The 21427-nt window shown below is 37.0% G+C and overlaps 1 protein-coding gene across 3 annotated transcripts in view; it reads right to left on the bottom strand.

Moving 5' to 3' along the window:
* Positions 1 to 21427, bottom strand: part of TRPM7 (transient receptor potential cation channel subfamily M member 7) — a 127587-nt gene that overhangs the window by 61826 nt on the left and 44334 nt on the right. For all 3 annotated transcript variants that reach the window (XR_005023123.2, XR_008992605.1, XM_036877409.2), the window contains exons 10-12: positions 20800 to 20872; positions 18948 to 19048; positions 1443 to 1577 (exon numbers count right to left, since the gene is read on the bottom strand). Coding sequence is in view for 1 of the 3 variants with exons in the window: in XM_036877409.2 (XP_036733304.2) it covers positions 1443 to 1577; positions 18948 to 19048; positions 20800 to 20872 (309 nt within the window). In the remaining 2 variants the exon portion in view is untranslated. The remainder of the gene's footprint in view (positions 1 to 1442; positions 1578 to 18947; positions 19049 to 20799; positions 20873 to 21427) is intronic.

Below are 21427 nucleotides of genomic sequence, written 5' to 3' on the forward strand. Positions count from 1 at the left end.
ATCATCACAACTTTGAGTTATACAATTAAAAAAATTACTTGCCTTGCTAATGGGATCAATTTTAATTTTAATTGTTTTAGATTTGCTTTATATTTCAGGGATATACCTTACTTCAGCACAATGAATAATCCTTTCATTTTTATGTCTTTCCTGGAGACAGCAGAATGCCAACAAAGTTTCAATATAACTGTGCTAGACACTATTAAAGGAAAAAAATAGGGGAAGATAAAGATAGAATCCCTACTCAAAACAAACATAATCCACAGGGGAAGATACATTGTACTTAACTAACTATGCCATTGGGCTTCACAGTGGCAGTGGCATGGGATTTGAACTAGGTTCTAAATGAATAAAATTCAGTAAGTGGGGAGTAGTTGGAAGAAAAACACAGACCAGCACTGAGTACACAGAAAATACAAAGTATGTATTTTGGGGAAATAGTACATAGACAATGTAGTTGAAACATCCAGTATGGGGAAGTGGGCACAGGAATTAAAAGGCTGTAGCTGGGGCAAAATTTCAAAAGCTGGAAAGCTTTGAAAATGAAGCTAAGGGTTCAGGTATTACACATTAGGGAGCCATCAAAAGTTTTAATCTGGGGAAAGATACAGTAAAATATGTGACTGTAAGAAAAATTAGCATAAAGAATTAAAGAAAGAGTAGACAAAAAGATTAGATTACTGTAGTATAGACTATAAATGACTGAGTAGCACAAAGATATTAGGAATGAAAAGGAGATAAATAGGCAGACAATGATGAATGCATGGACAGAGGTTTTCAAAGAAGTCAAAGTTAGAAAGCCAGGAGTTGGTCATAGGCTCCTCAAAATATAGTTCAATTAAATTCATGTTGGTAATTTGGAAAACCAGTAAGAAGGGTAGTATTACCCTCTTCAATGCTAGTAACATAGAATTTGAAATGACATAAGACTTTGTGAAGATAGTTTTCAGGAGCTCATTAGAAGAAAAATGAAAAACAGTATATAAGTTAAAAGGAAGACACCACAATGTCAAATCATGAATATAAAAATCAAAAAGAAGAAAAGTAAAACCAATGTGTAATTTCTCCTTTAGGCAAAGTCAAAAGAAATCTGGTATAACAAGTAACCACCAAGAAAAATATGAAAGAAATTTAATGACTCCACAATTAAGAAGTTGACCCTATAGTTTTAAAAAGAGGTGAGGGGAGGGAAAGGGAGACAAGACTCTTTAACAGTTTGTCCCTTTCCAGATGGCTATGGTGATAGGGGAGGTCTCTAGAACAAGGGAAAAGGTTTCAGACTATCATTTTTACCAATACATATAAGACTGGCTGTAATTTTTCCCCGTAATCTGGCAAGACATTAGAGGTTTTACCAATAGGATTGGATTATGTTCAGGTAAAATGACATATTACAAAGATGGTAAAACTTAAGTCAACAAAGAATTTTAACATACACTTACAGTGTTGTAAAGTTCTTCCAGTCTAGGAATGGTAAGGAATTTATGCATGCTTACTCCATTTTCAATGAGAAGTTTCACAAAAGCAACTCTATCCATTACAAGAGCATCAAGCATGGCTTGTTCCAAAGATCCAACCTAAAAGAGTAACATAACACAAATATATTTCACATATTCTAATTATACAAACAGTTCTAAATACAAGTCCTTGGGATTTATTTATACCCTTTGTTCCCAAACAGCTTTAGAACAAATTAAGAAGATGGGAAAAAGTAAAAGGCTTGGACTTAAAGGAACAGTTTAGAAGATCTGTAGAGCAACATTCCCCAAAGAACATTCCATAAACACTGTTCTGTATGAGTACAAGTGTTAAAGCGAGGGATAAACAAGAAAGAATCCATCATCAAGTAAATTTGGGGGAAAAATACCTAAGAGTAATGGTTCTGAATGTTTAGGACAGGTTTTTGGGAAGGATCATTTCAGTAACTGGGGGCTATTACTAACATTTAAAGGATACCAGAAATCATGCAATATGCCAGACAATCTCACCCAAAAAGGAATTGTCCCATATCTCACATAACTTTCTATTATCTTGTTAGATGCTCATGAGTGAAAATCTAGTAATAATTCTTTACATATAAACACAAAGTCTTCTGTCATGGTTTGTTCTATAATGCACTTTCCAAAAAAAAACAGCTACCATGTAAGTCAGACAAGATGGTACTTAATTTTCTCTAGAACTTTAACAGAAATTATTCACCATTTGAGAAAAAAAATCATGTCTTAACAACAGTACAACCTGAGACATTTGAGTTTTTAATATAACAAACACATATGTATCAGTCAGCATTTGTAGCTATCCCTTTTAAGTTTTTAAGACTCTTCAAGATTTCAGACTCTGAATCAAATACTATTAATTTAACGAGGACAAAAATATACAGATTTCAGAGTATCAGTAATAAAGTTAATTTTGTTAACTGACTATATATTTAATATTATTGAGATATAGGTATATATCAGATTATTATTTATATATTTAATATTTTGGTCCCATACAATAAAAACTTTGTGGTGAAAATCAATACCAAAATCACTGCGGTTTTTTACCTGTTGTTTTTCAATCTAATTCTAATTCTGTCTTCAGAAGTTTATCATACAACTATATAACTTCTCTACAGTTGCTTCTATTACCATTTTTCTCCAATCTATCCTTTATTTCCATCACTTAGCAAAGGATATGGTCTCTAAGTTCTTTCTAAGACTACAGACTAAATTCATGCCTTATACATGATGGAATTTTAAGATGGAAGACATATTTTCTGTGTGTTTTTTTCACCAGTCAGTTCTCTATCATAATGAGGGAAATATTTTAGTATTGCACTTAAAAATAAGGCCCAAGTAATTTATTAAGAATGTAATGCTGAGAGGCGGAGAAAAAGATAATGGAGTAGGAAGGCAAGGTGGAAATCTCCTCCCCAAATCACAAAAAATCATGAAAATACAGCAAATACAACTAAACCTGAAACCAAACTGAAGACTGCAGAACAGACCACCTACATCTGAGGAAGAAGAGAAGATGTCACAGAAGAGGGTGAAGTGGCAAAGCTGCGATCCAGTGGAACCCAAGCCCTCCCCCACTCCCAGTCCACAGGCAGGAGAAAGAGGAATGGAGCGGGGAGCAGGTAGGAGCCAAGGATCCCTGAACATCTGGCTCTGGAGATCTGCTCCGGGAGCACAAGCCCACATTACATGGAGTTCTGATGATAAGTGGGACTGGACATCAGGACAGATGGAACACTGGGGCAGGCTGAGATCCCAGCAGCTTATGAAGAACAGGCATACTCCACCAGTCCAAGACAAAAGCAAAGCGGGCAGTTTTAAAGACTTCCCAGTAGCAAGAGGGGTGCCAGAGGGGCAAGTGTTGGACGGAGCTGTCTTCTCAGGAGAAAAGGCAGATGGATAATACCTCCACAGCCCTCACTCGGTCCAACAGGTCAGGAACTCTTGGGAGACCAAGGTAATCCATTCCCATTACTGGCAATGCAGCCCTCAGGCCCCTCCCTGCATGAGCTGCCAGGAGACAACTCACTTGGCCCAGCAGTAGTGTCATACTTTGCTGCCTGGCAGGCAGAGGGGGCTTTTCCCAGCTTTCTCAGCTCCATTTCAGCCCAACCAAGGAGGTACCTGCAAGAGCCAGCCCCAAGAGCTCCTTCCTCCCTGTGGATATCCAAGGCTGGTGCTGAGCATCATGTCTGGGCAGAGCCGCACATCAGCCCATTCACCCCTAACACTGCAGCCCTGCCACTGCTGCAGGCCAGAAAGAGTGGCAGCCCCACCCATGGAGATTCTAGCAGACTTTTGTGCTGATCACAAAGGCACAGCTGAAGCAATCTGCCTGCCCAGACTCAGACCACTACAGAAATCAGACAGAAAGGCAGCCCCACCTACGGCACATCAACAGCTGGGGCTCCCACACTAGACAGTAAAGAATCTTGAGCTTCTGGACATCAGAGGACACCTCCTTCATAAAGCTATTACTCCAAAGGCCAGGAAGCAGAGCAGAGCTATCTAATACAAAGAAACACAGAAATCCTGAAAAAATGAGAAGGCAGAGGAATATGTTCCAAACAAACTACAAGACACCAAAAAGACGACTAAATGAAACAGAGCACCAATCTTCTTGATAAAGATTTCCAAGTAAAAGTCATAAACATGCTCACAGATCCACAGGATCTCAGGGAGGACTTGAACAGACATAAGACCTGAAAAAGAGCCACTCAGAGCAGAAGAATACGTTACGTGAAATGAAACATACAATGGCGGGATTTAAGAGATTAGAACATGTAGAGGAAATAGCTAATGAAACAGAAGTTAGACAACAAGAAAACAAAGAAGCTGAAGAACAGAGAGAAAAAAGGATCTCTAGGAATGAAAGAATAATAAAGAGAGCTGTGTGACCAATCCAAATGGAACAATATTCACATACTAGGGGTACCAGAAGGAGAAGAGGGAGACAAAGGGATAGAAAGTCTCTTTGAGGAAATAATTGTTAAAACCATCCACAATCTGGGGAAGGAAATAGGCACCTAGGTCATAGAAGTGCAGAGACCCCCTAATAAAAGGAACTCCAGGAAGACAACACCAAAACATATAATAATTAAATAGCAAAGGTCAAGGATAAGTAGAGAGCATTAAAAGCAGACAGAAAGTAAATAAGGAAACAGAGGCACTGAACAATACATTAGACCAGATGGACATAACAGAACATCCACCCAAAAGCAGTAGGATACACATTCTTCTGCAGTGTACATGGAATATCTTGCAGAACAGATCACACACTAGGTCAGAAAAAAAAGCCTCAATCAATTCAAAAAGATTGAAATTGTAACAAGTAGCTTCTCAAACTACAATGGTATGAAACTAGAAATAAATGTACACAAAGAAAACAAAAAAACCTACAAATACATGGAGGCTAAACACATGCTTCTAAATAATCAGAGGATCAATGACCAAGTTAAAACAGAAATCAAGCAATACATGGAGAAAAATGAAAACAAATACTCAAAAGCCCAAAACCTGTGAAATGCAGTGAAGGAAGTTCTAAGAGAAAGTACACAGCAGTACAGGCTTGCCTCAAAAAAGAACAATCCCAAATAAACAGTCTAAATTCACAATTAAAGCAACTAGAAAAAGAACAAATGAAGCCCAAGTTAGTAGAAGGAGGGACATGATAAACTTCAGAGCAGAAATAGAGAAGAATAAAACAATAGAAAAATAAATAAATGAAACCAGTAGCTGGTTATTTGATAAAATAAACAAAACAGATAAACTCCTAGCCAGACTTATCAAGGAAAAAAGAGAGTGTACACACATAAAATCAGAAATGAAGGAATAATCACAATGGACACCAGAGAAATACAAAGAATTATTAAAGAATATTATGAAAAAGTATTATGTCAATAAATTGGACAACCTAGAATGGATAACTATCTAGAAAAATATAACCTTCCAAGACTGACCAAGGAAGAAACAGAAAATCTGAACAAATCAATTACCAGCAAAGAAATCGAACTGGTAATCAAAAAAACTCCCAAAAAACAAAACTTCAGGTCCAGATGGCTTCACAGCCAAATTCTACCAAATATTTAAAAGAAGAGCTAATACATATCCTTCTTAAAGTATTCCAAAAAGTAGAAGAGGAGGGAATACTTCTAAACTCATTCTACGAGGTCAGACACACACAAAAAGAAAATTACATACCAATAACCCTGATGGACATACATGCAAAAATATTCAACAAAATACAAGCAAACCAAATTCCAAAATACATCAAAAAGATCATCCATCACGACCAAGTGGATTTGTTCCAGTGATGCAAGGATGGTACAATACCCGTAAATCAATCAGTATCATACGTCACATTAACAAAAAGGATAAAAACCACATGATCGTCTCAACAAATGCTGAAAAAGCATTTCACAAAATTCAACATCCATTCATGATAAAAATTCTTAAAATGGGTATAGAGGATACATACCTCAATATAATAAAGGCCATATATGAACAAACCCAGAGTCCACATTATACTTAATAGTGCAAAGTTGAAAGCTTTTCCTTTTTCCTCTAAGATCAGGCACAGACAAGGATGCCACTCTCAACACTTAAAACCCTAAAGAATCAAACAAAAAACTACTATAACTAGTAAGTGAATTCAGTAAAGTAGAATATAAAATTAATACACAGAAATCTGTTGCATTCTTATATATTAACAAACTAGCAAAAGAGAAACCAGATAAACAACTACATTTACAACTGCATCAAAAAGAATAAATCTAGGAATAAACCTAACCAAGGAAGTGTAAAATCTTTACTCTGAAAACTACAAGACACTCATGAGAAAAATTAAAGAAGACACCAATAAATGGAAATCTATACCATGCTCATGGATAGGAAGAATTAATATTGTCAAAATGGCCATACTGCCCAAAGCAATGTACAGATGCAATGCAATCCCTATCAAAATACCAACAGCACTCTTCAATGAATTCTAAAACAAATAGTTCTAAAATTCATATTGAACCACTAAAGACCCCAAATAGCCAAAGCAATCCTGAGAAAGAAAACAAATCTGGGGGTTTATGCTCCCTGACTTCAAACTCTTCTACAAAGCCACAGTAATCAAAACAATTTCATAATGGCACAAGAAACAGACACATAAATAAATGGAATAGAATGGAGGGTCCAGATATAAACCCACACATATATGGTCAATTAATATATGATAAAGGAGCCATAAATATCCAATGAGGAAAAGATAGCCTCTTCAACAACTGGTATTGCTAAAACTGGACAGCTACAGTGGATAATTGTACTGAAAAATACAACCAGCATTTTAAGAGAATGAAAGTGGATTACTGTCTAACTCCTTACACAAAAGTAAACTTGAAATGGATCACAGACCTGATGAGTTATGAAACCTGAATGTAAGTTTTTTATGGGAAACATACGCAAAAATCTTTTGAATATAAGCATGAGCAATTTTTTCCTGGACATATTCCCTCGGGCAAAGGAAACAAAATTAAAAACGAGCAAGAAGGACTACATGAAACTAAAAACCTTCTGTAAAGCAAAGGACACCATCAGCAAAACAAAAAGGCATCCTACAATATGGGATAATATATTGGTAAATGACTCACCTGATCAAGGATTAACATCCAAAATATATAAAGAACTCATATGCCTCAATACCCAAAAAACAAATAGCCCGCTTAAAAAATGGAAGAGGGCGTGAACAGACACTTCTCCAAAGAAGAAATGCAAATGGCAGACAGCACATGAAAAGATGCTCCACATCACTAACAATCAGGGAAATGCAAATTAAAACCACAATGAGATATCACCTCATACCAGTTAGAATGACCACTATCAAAAAGACAAGACATAACAAATACTGGTGAGAATGTGGAGAAAACTACACTGTTGGTGGGAATGTAAAGTGGTGCAACAGCTGTGGAAAGCAATGTGGAGGTTCCTGAGAAACAACAGAAATACCATTTGATCCAGTAATTCTACTTCTAGGAATTTACCCAAAGAAAACAAAAATCCCTGATTTGAGAAGACATAAGCACCACTATGTTTACTGCTGCACTATTTGCAATAACCAAGATATGGAAGCAACTTAAGAGTCCATCAACAGATGAATGGAGAAAGAAGAGGTGGTACATATACACAATGGAATATTATTCAGCCATAAAAAAGGAAGGAAATCCTGCCATTTGCAACAACATGGATGGATCTAGAGGGTATTATCCTCAGTGAAATAAGCCAAGCGGAGAAAGACAAATACCATATGACTTCAATTATTTGTGGAGTATAAAAATAAAGCAAAACAGAAGGAACAAAACAGCAGAAGACTCAGACACTGACAAGGGACTAGTGGTTACCAAGGGGGAGTGGATGGGGCAGATGAGGCAGGGAAGGGGACAAAGGGGAACAGTTACTCGCAATCACAATATAAGTTGGTCACGGGGACCGTAATATAGCATGGAGAATATAGTCAATGATTCTGTAATATTTTACTACAGTGATAGCTCATAAGTGCACTAGAGGGGGTGAGGATTTAATAATATGGGTAATTGTTGAACCACTGTTGTATATTTGAAACCAACATAAGATTGTATATCAATGACACTTTAAATTTTAAAAAAATGAAATGCTTATTGACTTCCACATATTAAAAGGCTGTAATTTATCAAGTTATTCTTATTTTAGTTAAGATTATTTCCTCCCTTCTTTTATCACATACAAATAATTTTGATTTGTTTCTTACTCTAACATTAACACTTTGATTCTACTGCCCACTTGGTCCTCTCTCTGTTCTTTTCCTTTTATCTTTTTATCTATCTATCTATCTACCTACCTATCTATCATCTATTTATCTATCATCTATGTATTTATATTCATTTTATCATTAATCTACAATTACATGAAGAACATTATGTTTACTAGACTCCCCCCTTCACCAAGTCCCCCCCACAAACCCCATTACAGTCACTGTCTATCAGCGTAGTAAGATGCTGTAGAATCACTACTAGTCTTCTCTGTGTTGCACATCCCTTCCTATGCCCCCACACACATTATACATGCAAATTCTAAGGCCCCCTTTCTTTTTTCCCAAACTTATCCCTCCCTTCCAACCCATCCTCCCCAGTCCCTTTCCCTTTGGTAACTGTTAACCCATTCTTGGGTTCTGTGATTCTGCTGCCATTTTGCTCCTTTAGTTTTTCTTTGTTCTTATACTCCACAGATGAGTGAGATAATTTGGTACTTGTCTTTTTCTGCCTGGCTTATTTCACTGAACATAATACCCGCTAGCTCCATCCATGTTGTTGCAAATGGTAGGATTTGTTTTCTTCTTATGGCTGAATAATATTCCATTGCGTATATGTACCACCTCTTCTTTATCCACTCATCTACTGATGGACACTTTGGTAGCTTCCATTTCTTGGCTATTGTAAATAGTGCTACGATAAACATAGGGGTGCATCTGTCTTTTTAAAACTGGGCTGCTGCATTCTTGTAGTAAATTCCTAGGAGTGGAATTCCTGGGTCAAATGGTATATCTATTTTGAGCTTTTTGAGGTACCTCCATACTGTTTTCCACAATGGTTGAACTAATTTACATTCCCACCAGCAGTGTAGGAGGGTTCCCCTTTCTCCACAACTTTGCCAACATTTGTTGTTGTTTGTCTTTTGGATGGTGGTAATCATTACTGGTGTGAGGTGATATCTCATTGTGGTTTTAATTTGCATTTCTCTGATGACTAGCGATGTGGAGCATCTTTCCATGTGTCTGTTGGCCACTTGAATTTCTTTTTAGGAGAACTCTGTTCAGCTCCTCTGCCCATTTTTTAATTGAATTATTTGCTTTTTGTTTGTTGAGGTGCATGAGCTCTTGATATATTTTGGATGTAAAGCCTTTATCGGATCTGTCATTTAAGAATATATTCTCCCATAATGTAGGATACCTTTTTGTTCTATTGATGGTGTCCTTTGCTGTACAGAAGCTTTTCAGCTTGATATAGTCCCACTTGTTCATTTTTGCCTGTTTCCCTTGCCCAGGGAGATATGTTCATGAAGAAGTTGCTCATGTTTATATCCATGAGATTTTTGCCTATGTTTTTTTCTAAGAGTTTTATGGTTTCATGACTTACATTCGGGTCTTTGATCCATTTTGATTTTACTTTTGTGTATGGGGTTAGACAGTGATCCAGTTTCATTCTTACATGTAGGTATCCAGTTATGCCAGCACCATCTGTTGAAGAGACTGTGATTTCCCCATTGTATGTCCGTAGCTCCTTTATCGTATATTAATTGGCCATATATGTTTGGGTTAATGTTTGGAGTCTCTATTCTGTTCTACTCGTCTGTGGCTCTGTTCTGGTGCCAGTACCAAATTGTCTTGATTACAGTGGCTTTGTAGTAGAGCTTGAAGTTGGGGGGCGAGATCCCCCCACTTTATTCTTCCTTCTCATGACTGCTTTGGCTATTCGGGGTCTTTAGTGTTTCCATATGAATTTTTGAACTATTTGTTCTAGTTCGTTGAAGAATGCTGTTGGGTAATTTGATAGGGATTGAATCAAATCTGTATATTGCTTTGGGCAGGATGGCCATTTAGATGACATTAATTCTTCCTAGCCAAGAGCATGGGATGAGTTTCCGTTTGTTAGTGACCTCTTTAATTTTTCTTAAGAGTGTCTTATAGTTTTCAGGGTATAAGCCTCTCACACTTCATTGGTTAGGTTTATTCCTAGGTATTTTATTCTTTTTATGCTATTGTGAATGGAATTGTCTTCCTGATTTCTCTATTAGTTTATTGTTATTGTATAGGAAAGCCACAGATTTCTGTGTGTTAATTTTGTATCCTGCAACTTTGCTGAATTCTGATATTAGCTCTAGTAGTTTCGGCGTGGAGTCTTTAGGGTTTTTTATGTACAATATCATGTCATCTGCAAATAGTGACAGTTTAACTTCTTCTTTACCAATCTGGATTCCTTGTATTTCTTTGTTTTGTCTAATTGCTGTGGCTAGGACCTCCAGTATTATGTTGGATAACAGTGGGGATAGTGGGCATCCCTGTCTTGTTCCCGATCTCAGAGGAGAAGCTTTCAGCTTCTTGCTGTTCAGTATGATGTTGGCTGTGGGTTTATCATATATGGCCTTTATTATGTTGAGGTACTTGCCCTCTATACCCATTTTCTTGAGAGTTTTTATCATGAATGGATGTTGAATTTTATCGAATGCTTTTTCAGCATCTACGGAGATGATCATGTGGTTTTTGTCCTTCTTTTTGTTGATGTGGTGGATGATGTTGATGGATTTTCGAATGTTGTACCATCCTTGCATCCCTGGGATGAATCCCACTTGGTCATGGTGTATGATCCTTTTGATGTATTTTTGAATTGGGTTTGCTAATATTTTGTTGAGTATGTTTGCATCCACGTTCATCAGGGATATTGGTCTGTAGTTTTCTTTTTTGGTGGGGTCTTTGCCTGGTTTTGGATTAGGGTGATGTTGGCTTCATAAAATGAGTTTGGGAGTATTCCCTCCTCTTCTATTTTTTGGAAAACTTTAAGGAGAATGGGTATTATGTCTTCTCTGCATGTCTGATAAAATTCTGAGGTAAATCCATCTGGCCTGAGGGTTTTGTTCTTTGGTAGTTTTTTTATTACTGCTTCAATTTTGTTGCTGGTAATTGGTCTGTTTAGATTTTCTGTTTCTTTCTGGGTCAGTCTTGGAAGGTTGTATTTTTCTAGGAAGTTGTCCATTTCTCCTAGGTTTTCCAGCTTGTTAGCATATAGATTTTCATAGTACTCTCTAATAATTCTTTGTATTTCTGTGGGGTCCGTCGTGATTTTTCCTTTCTCGTTTCTGATTCTGTTGATTTGTGTTGACTCTCTTTTCTTCTTAATAAGTCTGGCTAGAGGCTTATCTATTTTGTTTATTTTCTCAAAGAACCAGCTCTTGGTTTCATTGATTTTTGCTATTGTTTTCTTCTTCTCAGTTTTATTTATTTCTTCTGTGATCTTTATTATGTCCCTCCTTCTGCTGACCTTAGGCCTCATTTGTTCTTCTTTTTCCAATTTCGATAATTGTTACATTAGACAATTCATTTGGGATTGTTCTTCCTTCTTTAAATATGCCTGGATTGCTATATATTTTCCTCTTAAGACTGCTTTTGCTGCATCCCACAGTAGTTGGGGCTTTGTGTTGTTGTCATTTATTTCCATATATTGCTGGATCTCCACTTTTATTTGGTCATTGATCCATTGATTATTTAGGAGCATGTTGTTAAGCCTCCATGTGTTTGTGAGCCTTTTTTGCTTTCTTTGTACAACTTGTTTCTAGTTTTATGCCTTTGTGGTCTGAAAAGTTGGTTGGTAGGATTTCAATCTTTTGGAATTTATTGAGGCGCTTTTTGTGGCCTAGTATGTGGTCTATTCTGGAGAATGTTCCATGTGCACTTGAGAAGAATGTGTATCCTGTTGCTTTTGGGTGTAGAGTTCTATAGATGTCTATTAGGTCCATCTGTTCTAGTGTGTTGTTGAGTGCCTCTGTGTCCTTACTTATTTTCTGTCTGGTGGATCTGTCCTTTGGAGTGAGTGGTGTGTTGAAGTCTCCCAGAATGAATGCATTGCATTCTATTTCCTCCTTTAATTCTGTTAGTATTTGTTTCACATATGTTGGTTCTCCTGTATGGGGTGCATATATATTTATAATGGTTATATCCTCTTGTTGGACTGAGCCCTTTATCATTATGTAATGTCATTCTTTATCTTTTGTTGCTTTCTTTATTTTGAAGTCTATTTTGTTTGATACTAGTATTGCAACACCTGCTTTTTTCTCTCTTTTGTTTGCATGAAATACCTTTTTCCATCCCTTGACTGTAAGTCTGTGCATGTCTTCACGCTTTAAGTTTGTGGTTACCAGAGGTTCAAGGTTAGCTTCTTTACTATCTTACTGTCTAACTTAACTCGCTTATTGAGCTATTATAAACACGGTCTGATGATTCTTTATTTCTCTCCCTTCTTATTCCTCCTCCTGCTTTCTTCATATGTTGGGTGTTTTGTTCTGTGCTCTTTTTAGGAGTGCTCCCGTCTACAGCAGTCCCTGTAAGATGCCCTGTAGAGGTGGTTTGTGGGAGGCAAATTCCCTCAACTTTTGCTTGTCTGGGAATTGTTTAATCCCTCCTTCACATTTAAATGATAATCGTGCTGGATACAGTATTCTTGGTTTGAGGCCCTTCTGTGTCATTGCATTAAATATATCATGCCATTCTCTTCTGGCCTATAAGGTTTCTGTTGAGAAGTCTGATGATAGCCTGATGGGTTTTCCTTTGTAGGTGACCTTTTTATTCTCTCTGGCTGCCTTTAATACTCTGTCTTTGTCTTTGATCTTTGCCATTTTAATTATTATGTCTTGGTGTTGCCCTCCTTGGATCCCTTGTCATGGGAGTTCTGTGTACCTCTGTGGTCTGAGAGGCCATTTCCTCCCCTAGTTTGTGGAAGTTTTCAGCAATTATTTCTTCAAAGACACTTCCTATCCCCTTTTCTCTCTCTTCTTCTTCTGCTTCCCCTATAATGCAGATATTGTTCCACTTCGATTGGTCACACAGTTCTCTTAATATTCTTTCATTCCTGGAGATCCTTTTATCTCTGCATCAGCTTCTCTGCGTTCCTGTTCTCTGTTTTCTAGTCCATTAACGGTCTCTTGCATCTCATCCATTCTGCTTTGAAGTCCTTCCAGAGATTGTTTTATTTCTGTATTCTCCCTCCTTAGTTCTTGCGTATTTCTCTGCAAGTCCATCAACATGCTTATGACTTTTGTTTTGAATTCTTTTTCAGGAAGATTGGTTAAATCTATCTCCCCAGGGTCCTTCTCAGGCGAAGATGTAGAAGATGTCGAAGATGTCTGGGTTAGTCTTGTCTGGATAAAAATTTTTTGCCTTTTCATGTTGATATGTGCAGTGGTATGCTATTGACTCGTCTGTCAGCTGGGAGAGCCAAGACTCTTTCCACTTGCTCCTGGCCTTTCTTTAAAGGGACAGCTGCGACCCCTAGTGGCTTGTGTTGGGCAACTGCGTGTAGACTGGGTCTCTGTATCTTGCCCGGCTTGTATGGAGGAAGCTCCCTTGCTGTGGGCGTGGCCAGCCTCAGGCTGCTGCTCTGCTATGGCGGGGCCCCGGAGGGGTAATGGACGGGGGTCTGTTTGGCTGTTTACCTCCGCGAAGGGTCTCAGAGCTGTTGCCCAGGGGGTTAGTGCGCCCGGAGTTCCCTGGAATTTCCAGCTTTTGGACTGTGACCCGGGATGCTTCTGTCCAGTTGTGGGGTCCCTGTCCCTTTAAGACTTTCAAAAAGCACTCGCTTTTCTTTGTCCCAGGGGCACCGGCTTTGAGACCTGCTCACAGGTCTTACTGTCCTGCTTCCCTAGTTTCCAGCACCCTACGCATGTACTGTGTGTCTGCGCTCTGGTGCAGATGGCTAGGGCTGGGTGTTTAGCAGTCCTGGGCTCCCTCTCCCTCCCCGCTCTGACTCCTCTCCTCCCGCCAGGAGCTGGGTGAGGGGCCTCGGGTCCTGCCGGGGTGTGGCTCGTATCTTAGCCCTTTCACCAGGCGCTGGGTTCTTGCAGGTGTGGATGTAGTCTGGCTGTTGTCCTGTGTCTTCTGGTCTCTCTTTTAAGGATAGTTTTATTTGTTGTATTTTCAAAAATATATGTTTTTGGGAGGAGATTCCCACTGTCCTACTCATGCCGCCATCTTGGCTCCGCCCTCTCTCAAAGACACTTTCTATCCCTTTCTCTCTCTCTTCTTCTTCTGGTATCCCTATGATGTGAATATTGTTCTGCTTGGATTCGTCACACAGTTCTCTCAATATTCTTTCATTGTTAGAGATCCTTTTTTCTCTCTGTGCCTCAGCTTCTTTGTATTCCTCTTCTCTAGTTTCTATTTCATTTATTGTCTCCTCCACCGTATCCAACCTGCTTTTAAAACCCTCCATCATGCTCTTAAATGATTGGATCTCCAACCTGAATTCATTCCTGAGTTCTTAGATGTCTTTCTGTACCTCCAATAGAATGTTGATTTTTATTTTGAACTCCCTTTCAGGAAGTGTCACGAGGTCCATATCATTTGAATCTTTCTTGGCAGTTGTATTAATAATTTTACTCTGGACCAGGTTTCTTTGGTGTTTCATGGTTGTATATGGCGCCCTCTAGTGTCCAGAAGCTCTATTCTGGAGCTGCTCAGCCCCTGAAGCAATGTTGGGGGTGGTATTGGTGCCTGGGGGGGAGGAAAGAGCTGTTCCCTGCTTCCCGGCTCCTGTGCCTGTCTCCACTGCCTGAACCAGTGAGCCGAGCATACAGGTATAAGCTTTTGTCCCAGAGCAGCCAGGTATGGATCCTGCTTTCCACAAGTGGCTGGAATCCCAGTCTCCCCAGGAACTCCGCCTGTCCCAGCTTTCCTACCCCATAATCAGAAGAGTATGATGAGAGCACTATGAAATGTAGGTTTGTTCTCCCAGCGCAGATCTCCGGAGCTAGATATTCAGCAGCCCCAAGCCTTCCACCCCCTCCCTGCTCAGTTTCTCTTTCTCCTGCTGGTGAGCTGGGGTGGGGGTAGGGCTCAGGTCCCGCCGAGCCACAGCTCTGGTAGGTTACCCCGTTCAGTGAGGTCTGCTCTTTTCTCCAGGTGTGTGCAGTCTGGCGGCATCCTCTTTCCTGTTGTTCTCTCAGGATTAGTTGCAACAACTATACTTTCTAATTGTATCCAGTTTTAGGAGGAAGCTTCTGTCTCTCCTCTCACGCCGCCATCTTTTTCTCTCTGTTCTTCTCTTGACCATACTCGTAAGAGGTGTTTCCTCTTCCAGTGGAATTTAAGTTAGAAACAATATTCCTATATTGGTCTGTACTCAAAGTGTGATTCTATGTGTAATAAGAGCAAGCATCTGATTACTTAACTATATGTTGCCATTCTTGAGCATCTCCATATTGAAATATGTATTATTGTTATAAATCACTTTCATTTCTGTGTCTTTATTATAATTAGGGCATTTTATTGTTTTTCAAAAAATGTGTGTAGTATTTATGAAATTTCATTCATATAATAAAAAGGGAGTAACAAAACTTTTGTTTCAAAAAAGTATTCTATCTGTTTGAGTTTATAACCACTTTCCTAAAACTAAGTCTAACAAAATTTTCATTTCTGTGAAAAAAGATTCAGTTAAAAAAAAAATCTGCTTTGGAAATAGCATTTCCCAGCTCATTCAATGAATACTGAACTCTTAGCAATCAAGAATAAAAAACAGTAACACTGTACTGCAAATTCAATGTTTAGCACACAAGAGCACAAAATCGAACAGGTAACATTGCTCAGAAAGGTGAATCACTTATGCATAAAAGAGAAAAGCTTTCTCCAGGACTTTACATCTGAGGAAACCAAAAATCTAATTCAAGGGAATAAAAGGTTGGTTTACTGTTGGAGTTTTATCATAGCTGATTAACATCAACTTCTTTGTAGTCCTATAGGAGAGGAAGTGACTAAATAGATTTTTTTTTTAGGAAGGTGACCTCAGTAATTTGTTTTTTCTTATAGCAGTTAGTTTTAGCTTTTTTTTTAAATGAAGGTATCATTGATATATACTCTCTCACGCCACCATCTTTAATCCTCATAAATTGGTTTTTGAAATTACTATTATTTAGGAAATACACTCCCATAGTTTAAAAAAAAACAAACACCACAAAATAGTGTAAAATAAAATTTTCTCTCCTCTTCCCCTTATCTCTGAAGTCATATTCCATATTAAATTTCCAGAAAGATTCTATGACCACACAGTACATATAGATATGTGTGAATGTGTATATTAATAAATAGAATTTGCCGTAATTAAGATCATATTAAGGACACTTTTCTGCAATTTGCTGTTTACATTATAGAGAGAGAAAAGATGTAGGTCATGTTTTGTAAAGGTTGGGTAATAGTCCAAGGTACAGATGAACATTTAAGTTCCCCAGCCTTTAAATGATTCAGACATGTAACAAAAATCTGCCAAGCACTTACGGTGTGCCAGGCTGTGAATACAGCAGTGAAGAAAACCGAAAGCTACTTGTACTTCCATAAAACTTACCCTCTAGGAGTAGATAAATACCTAAAAGTACATTGTTTATCAAGTAATGATAAATGCTAAGAAGAAAAGGCAGAGAACATAGAAAATGCTGTCATAGGGAGGTGCTATTGAAATAGGATGGACATAAAAGCCTAACTATGGAGAGAACATTTAGTTAGAAGTCAGAAAGAGAAAAGGAAGCAAGCCCAGGTACATATCTAGGGGAATAATGTTCCACAGAAAACATAAAGTACAAAGCTTAGAGTTAGGCACATCCTTGATATGTTTTAAGAACAGCAAGAAGGTCAACACGGCTACATAAAAGAGCGAAAAGGAGATGTAAAATGTAAGGTAAGAAAGGTAATAATAGGGCAGGTGATGTAAAGCCTTTATAAGCCTTGTAGGCCATCTTAAGACCCTAAGACTGTGTTTTGGGTGAATATGATTCATCTTCTGTCTGTAAAAAGAGAGAAAGAATGAGAGTAAAGAAACCAAATGGGATGCATTAAAACAATGCAGAAGAAGGGTGATTGTAGATTGACAGTATAAAAAAACTGGGTATTTTGAAAAGTAGATTATGAAAAGATTTACAAATGGAAGTGGATTGGAATATCTGAGAAAAAGAAGAGTAAAAGATGACATTAAAGTTTGTCTCAGAAACTGGGAAGGTGTCGTTGCCATTAACAAGATAGGGAGACTGCAAAGGGAACTGACCTAACCACCTGAGAACACTGTAATGAGTTCTCTTGCACAGAGCACTATTGTTTTTCTTTTTAACTTCTTGATACCTTTCACCCATTTCTCCCTAACCCCCCACCTTTGACAATCACCAATCTGTTCTCTGTATCACTGAGCTTGATTTTTTAAAAAATTCCACATATAAAGGAAATCATGCAACACTAGTTTTTCCCTTAGCACAATGACCTAGAGTCCCATCCATTTTTGTCACAAATGGCAAGATTTCATTATTTTTTATATGGCCAAATAATATTCACGTGTGTGTGCGTGCATGCATGCGCACACACACACACACACATCATAATTTCTTTACCCATTCATCAATAGGCAGGTTGTTTCCGATTCCTGGCTATTGTAAATAATGCCACTTACATCAATGAATAAATCGAGACAAAAAATCAGTAAGTATCATCCTCTAAATGACATGTTAGATCAGACGGACTTAATCAAGAGATACAGAACACTCCATCCAAAAGCAGCAGAATACACATACTTATGAAGTACACATGGAACATTCTCCAGGATAGGTCATGATAGGGCACAAAATAAGTCTCAATAAATTCAAGCAGACGGAAATCATATCAAGCATCTTTTCCAACCATGATGGTATAAAACTAGAAATTACTTACACGAAGAAAACTGAAAAATTCACAAATATGTGGAGATTAAACAACAAATGGGTCAAAGAAGAAATCAAAGAGAAATAAGAAAATACCTTCAGACAAATACAAATGGAAATGTAATATATCAAAACTCTGGGACAGAGCAAAAACAGTACTAAGAGTGAAGTTCATAGCAACAAATGCCTCCCTCAATAAACAAGAAGTGTCTCCAAAGAACAACCTAACTGCACTTTATGTAACTACAAAAAGAACAAGTGAGACCAAAATTAGTTAGAAAAAAGGATATAACAAAAATCAGGGTAGAACACATGATATAGGAATGAAGAGAGAGAAATAAAGTGAAGTTACAAATGATAAAACAGAAATGCGGACGATCATGAGAGTATGTTTAACAAGCACATGCCAACAAGGTGGGTAGCCTAGAAGAAATGGATAAATGTCCAGCAATACACCATGACTGAATCACGGTGAAATAGAAAATCTGAACAGACTGATCACTAGTAAAGAGAGTGAATCAGTAATCAGAAACCTTCCAAGAAACAAAAGTGAAGGACCAGACAGCTTCATGAGTGAATTCTACCAAACATTCAAAGAATTAATACCAATGCTTCTCAAATTCTTCCAAAAAATGGAACCATAGAGAATACTTCCAAACTCATTTTATCAGACCAGCATTACTGATACCAAAACCAGACAAGGACACCCCAAGAAATGAAATTTACATGCCAATATCCCTGATGAACAAAAATACAAAGAGCACTATTTGTAAGACTACTCTCTCAGTTCTAGGATTTTTAGAGATCTATACTCTATAAAAAACAAGGTTTTATTAAAAAGCAAATAGAACTTATGAAGTCCTAACTGGATCCAAATGTTGTAGAAATGTTTGGCTAAACTAATTTTGTACTTTTGGCAGATGGTAAAATGTTAAGTAGATCACAGCTCTTAGTTATTAGTTTAATTTAGTTATATTATATATATTTACATACCAGCCACTGCTGTCCATAAACAAATACATGATTTTTGGCAATGTCAACTCTATCCCATGCCAAAGTAAGGATGAGCTGGTCAAATGCAGATGCATTAGTGCCTAAGTGAATAAAGAAAAGTAGTCGACAAGTTCAATTAATTTATCTCCATAAAAATGTGAACATTGATAAATTCTCCCCATTCCCTTTTAATTAACTTACACAGCTGGTGTCAGCCACTGTTCAGAGGTAGTCTACCTCAGAGAGATAAGGTTACCCCTCAGGGTTGAGGACTTTTTTTCCAACTATAGAAAAGACACAGCCTCGTTCATTGCAAACAATTAAGAATGCAGAACAGTGAGAAGAAAGCAAAGATGATATGTTTCTATCACAGAGATAGTACCAACTGTTATTATACAACTATCCTTACAGGTGCTTTTCTGTGCATATAAAAATTCATTCATATATGTTAAACTGTTTATGCAAAAGTGGATCACACTATACAAAGCAGTCAGTAGACTACTTTATGCACCTTAATATCACATACATATATAAATACCTTTTAAGGTGAACTAAAATTTATTCAATAAGTACTCTAACTAATGGACAGTTATTTCGAAACTTTTTTTAGTATATTTTTGTGCATGTTTGATTATTTAGGATGATTTTGTAGAAGCCAAACTGCTGGGGAGAAGGATATGTAATTTAAAGCTGTTGATACACTGCCAAATGTATTCCAGAAAGGTTATACCACCCATCAAAGTTTTAAGAATATCCAGTAGGGGGGTAAAATGCTTTTTAAACAACTTACTTTTTAAAAAATTATTAAATTGAGTCTTTCCACATTATCCTCAAGCATTTGTTTTATTCTGCTAATATCATTTACATAAATTGACTCATCTTTCCATGAGGTATTCATCTTTTTATTACTAACTTGTAACAGTTCTTTATGATCCCTCCACATTCCTGTTCCTTAGTTTCCTCATTATTAAATGAAGAAAATAATAGGAAAGCAGCCTCTTTAGGGCTGTTTCAAGGATAAAATGAGATAAACAATGTAAACAACTAAAGCAGTGGCTATCACAAAGAAAATATATGACAAATGTTCAGTGTTGTTTTTTTTTATTTTTATGCAATCCATTTATTGCTCTTTACCTTTATTGGCTTCTGGGTTTCCTATTACTTTTGATCTCTTGTTCTCAAGACGATGTAAACATGTTACATTATAGTATTTTTTAAATGTTAAACCTATTGGAAATTTATTGTAGTCTAATAATTTGGGAAATTCTTGTGGATGACAAGAAGACAGTGCCCTCTTGCTGCTTCTGCCACCTCACTGCATTCTTAGACTTTTGAGTACCTGGATGGGACACCATCTTAGTTTCTAATTTTTGAAAAGATTTTTCACTATTGTACTGTTTGGATGTCTTTGGCAACATAATGAAAGGAAAACAGTTGAATGTGCAGGGGCATTAACCCCTTAGTCCTAGAAGATAACACTAGTTTTCTTTTCAGATTTCTCTTCAGAATGAAAAGAGCATGCTTAAGAACACTATCTTTAATTTATATTAACTGGTACCTTATTACCTTTAAACACTTATTTTTTCAGCCAATTAAAAATGTGACATATTCTTGACAGGATAATTAAACAGTCTGGTGGCTTAACTCCTGCTATAAGTTAAAAAAGAAATTCTATAAGATAAATACAAAAGCTAACTTACTGTCAAAGAAATCTAAGATTAATTATATCTTTCACAAAGAAAATTTTTGAAAAATTCAGTTGCCAAACATTTAGCCAAATTAATAAATCCTATCTTATGCAAGTAGGCTACAAATGAAAAAGCTTACAAATAAAAAAATTTAAAAATCTTACCTTTAAGTAGTGCAGTAAGTATTGCTATGTCTATATCTTGATGTTCATCTGATCCAATGTGAAAAACAGTGATCTATTTAAAGATTAATTCATACTATTATGCCTTTATATTTTAAAAGTAAAAGCATAAGCCACATAAAATAGGAAGTGATTTCAAACAACATGGGAGGTAAAATTTCTGGGGGTCAGAAGTAACTTCACTTCAACCAAAAAAAACAAAAAAATTAAAAGACTTTATAGCAAATAAAATGGCAAGTATACTCAAATTATATTTATTTTTTGACCTATCTTATGTCCTTTACTAGAGTAAGCAATGTATGGGCTGAGGCTATAAATTGCTTATCTGAGCAAATCCTTCTGCTCCTTCTCTGTAATGAACACTTACTCAATTCAAGTTATGTATGTGTTCTTGAATGAAAACTGATTTGTTCAATCCTATCACTAGAAATTTATTTAAATTATTTTAAGTGTAGTAACACCTCAGAGGTTTTTATTTAATAACATTTTAAAACATAAAAATGTTATAACCCCACTACAAATTTTCAACTAACTTCAATGTATAAAATGAAATTAATGAAAAAAAACAGCAAATCAAACTATGTTATCTATCTGTACAGCAGTTAAAAAA

The sequence above is a fragment of the Manis pentadactyla genome, chromosome 11 (assembly GCF_030020395.1).
Source record: "Manis pentadactyla isolate mManPen7 chromosome 11, mManPen7.hap1, whole genome shotgun sequence".
Classification (NCBI taxonomy): domain Eukaryota; kingdom Metazoa; phylum Chordata; class Mammalia; order Pholidota; family Manidae; genus Manis; species Manis pentadactyla.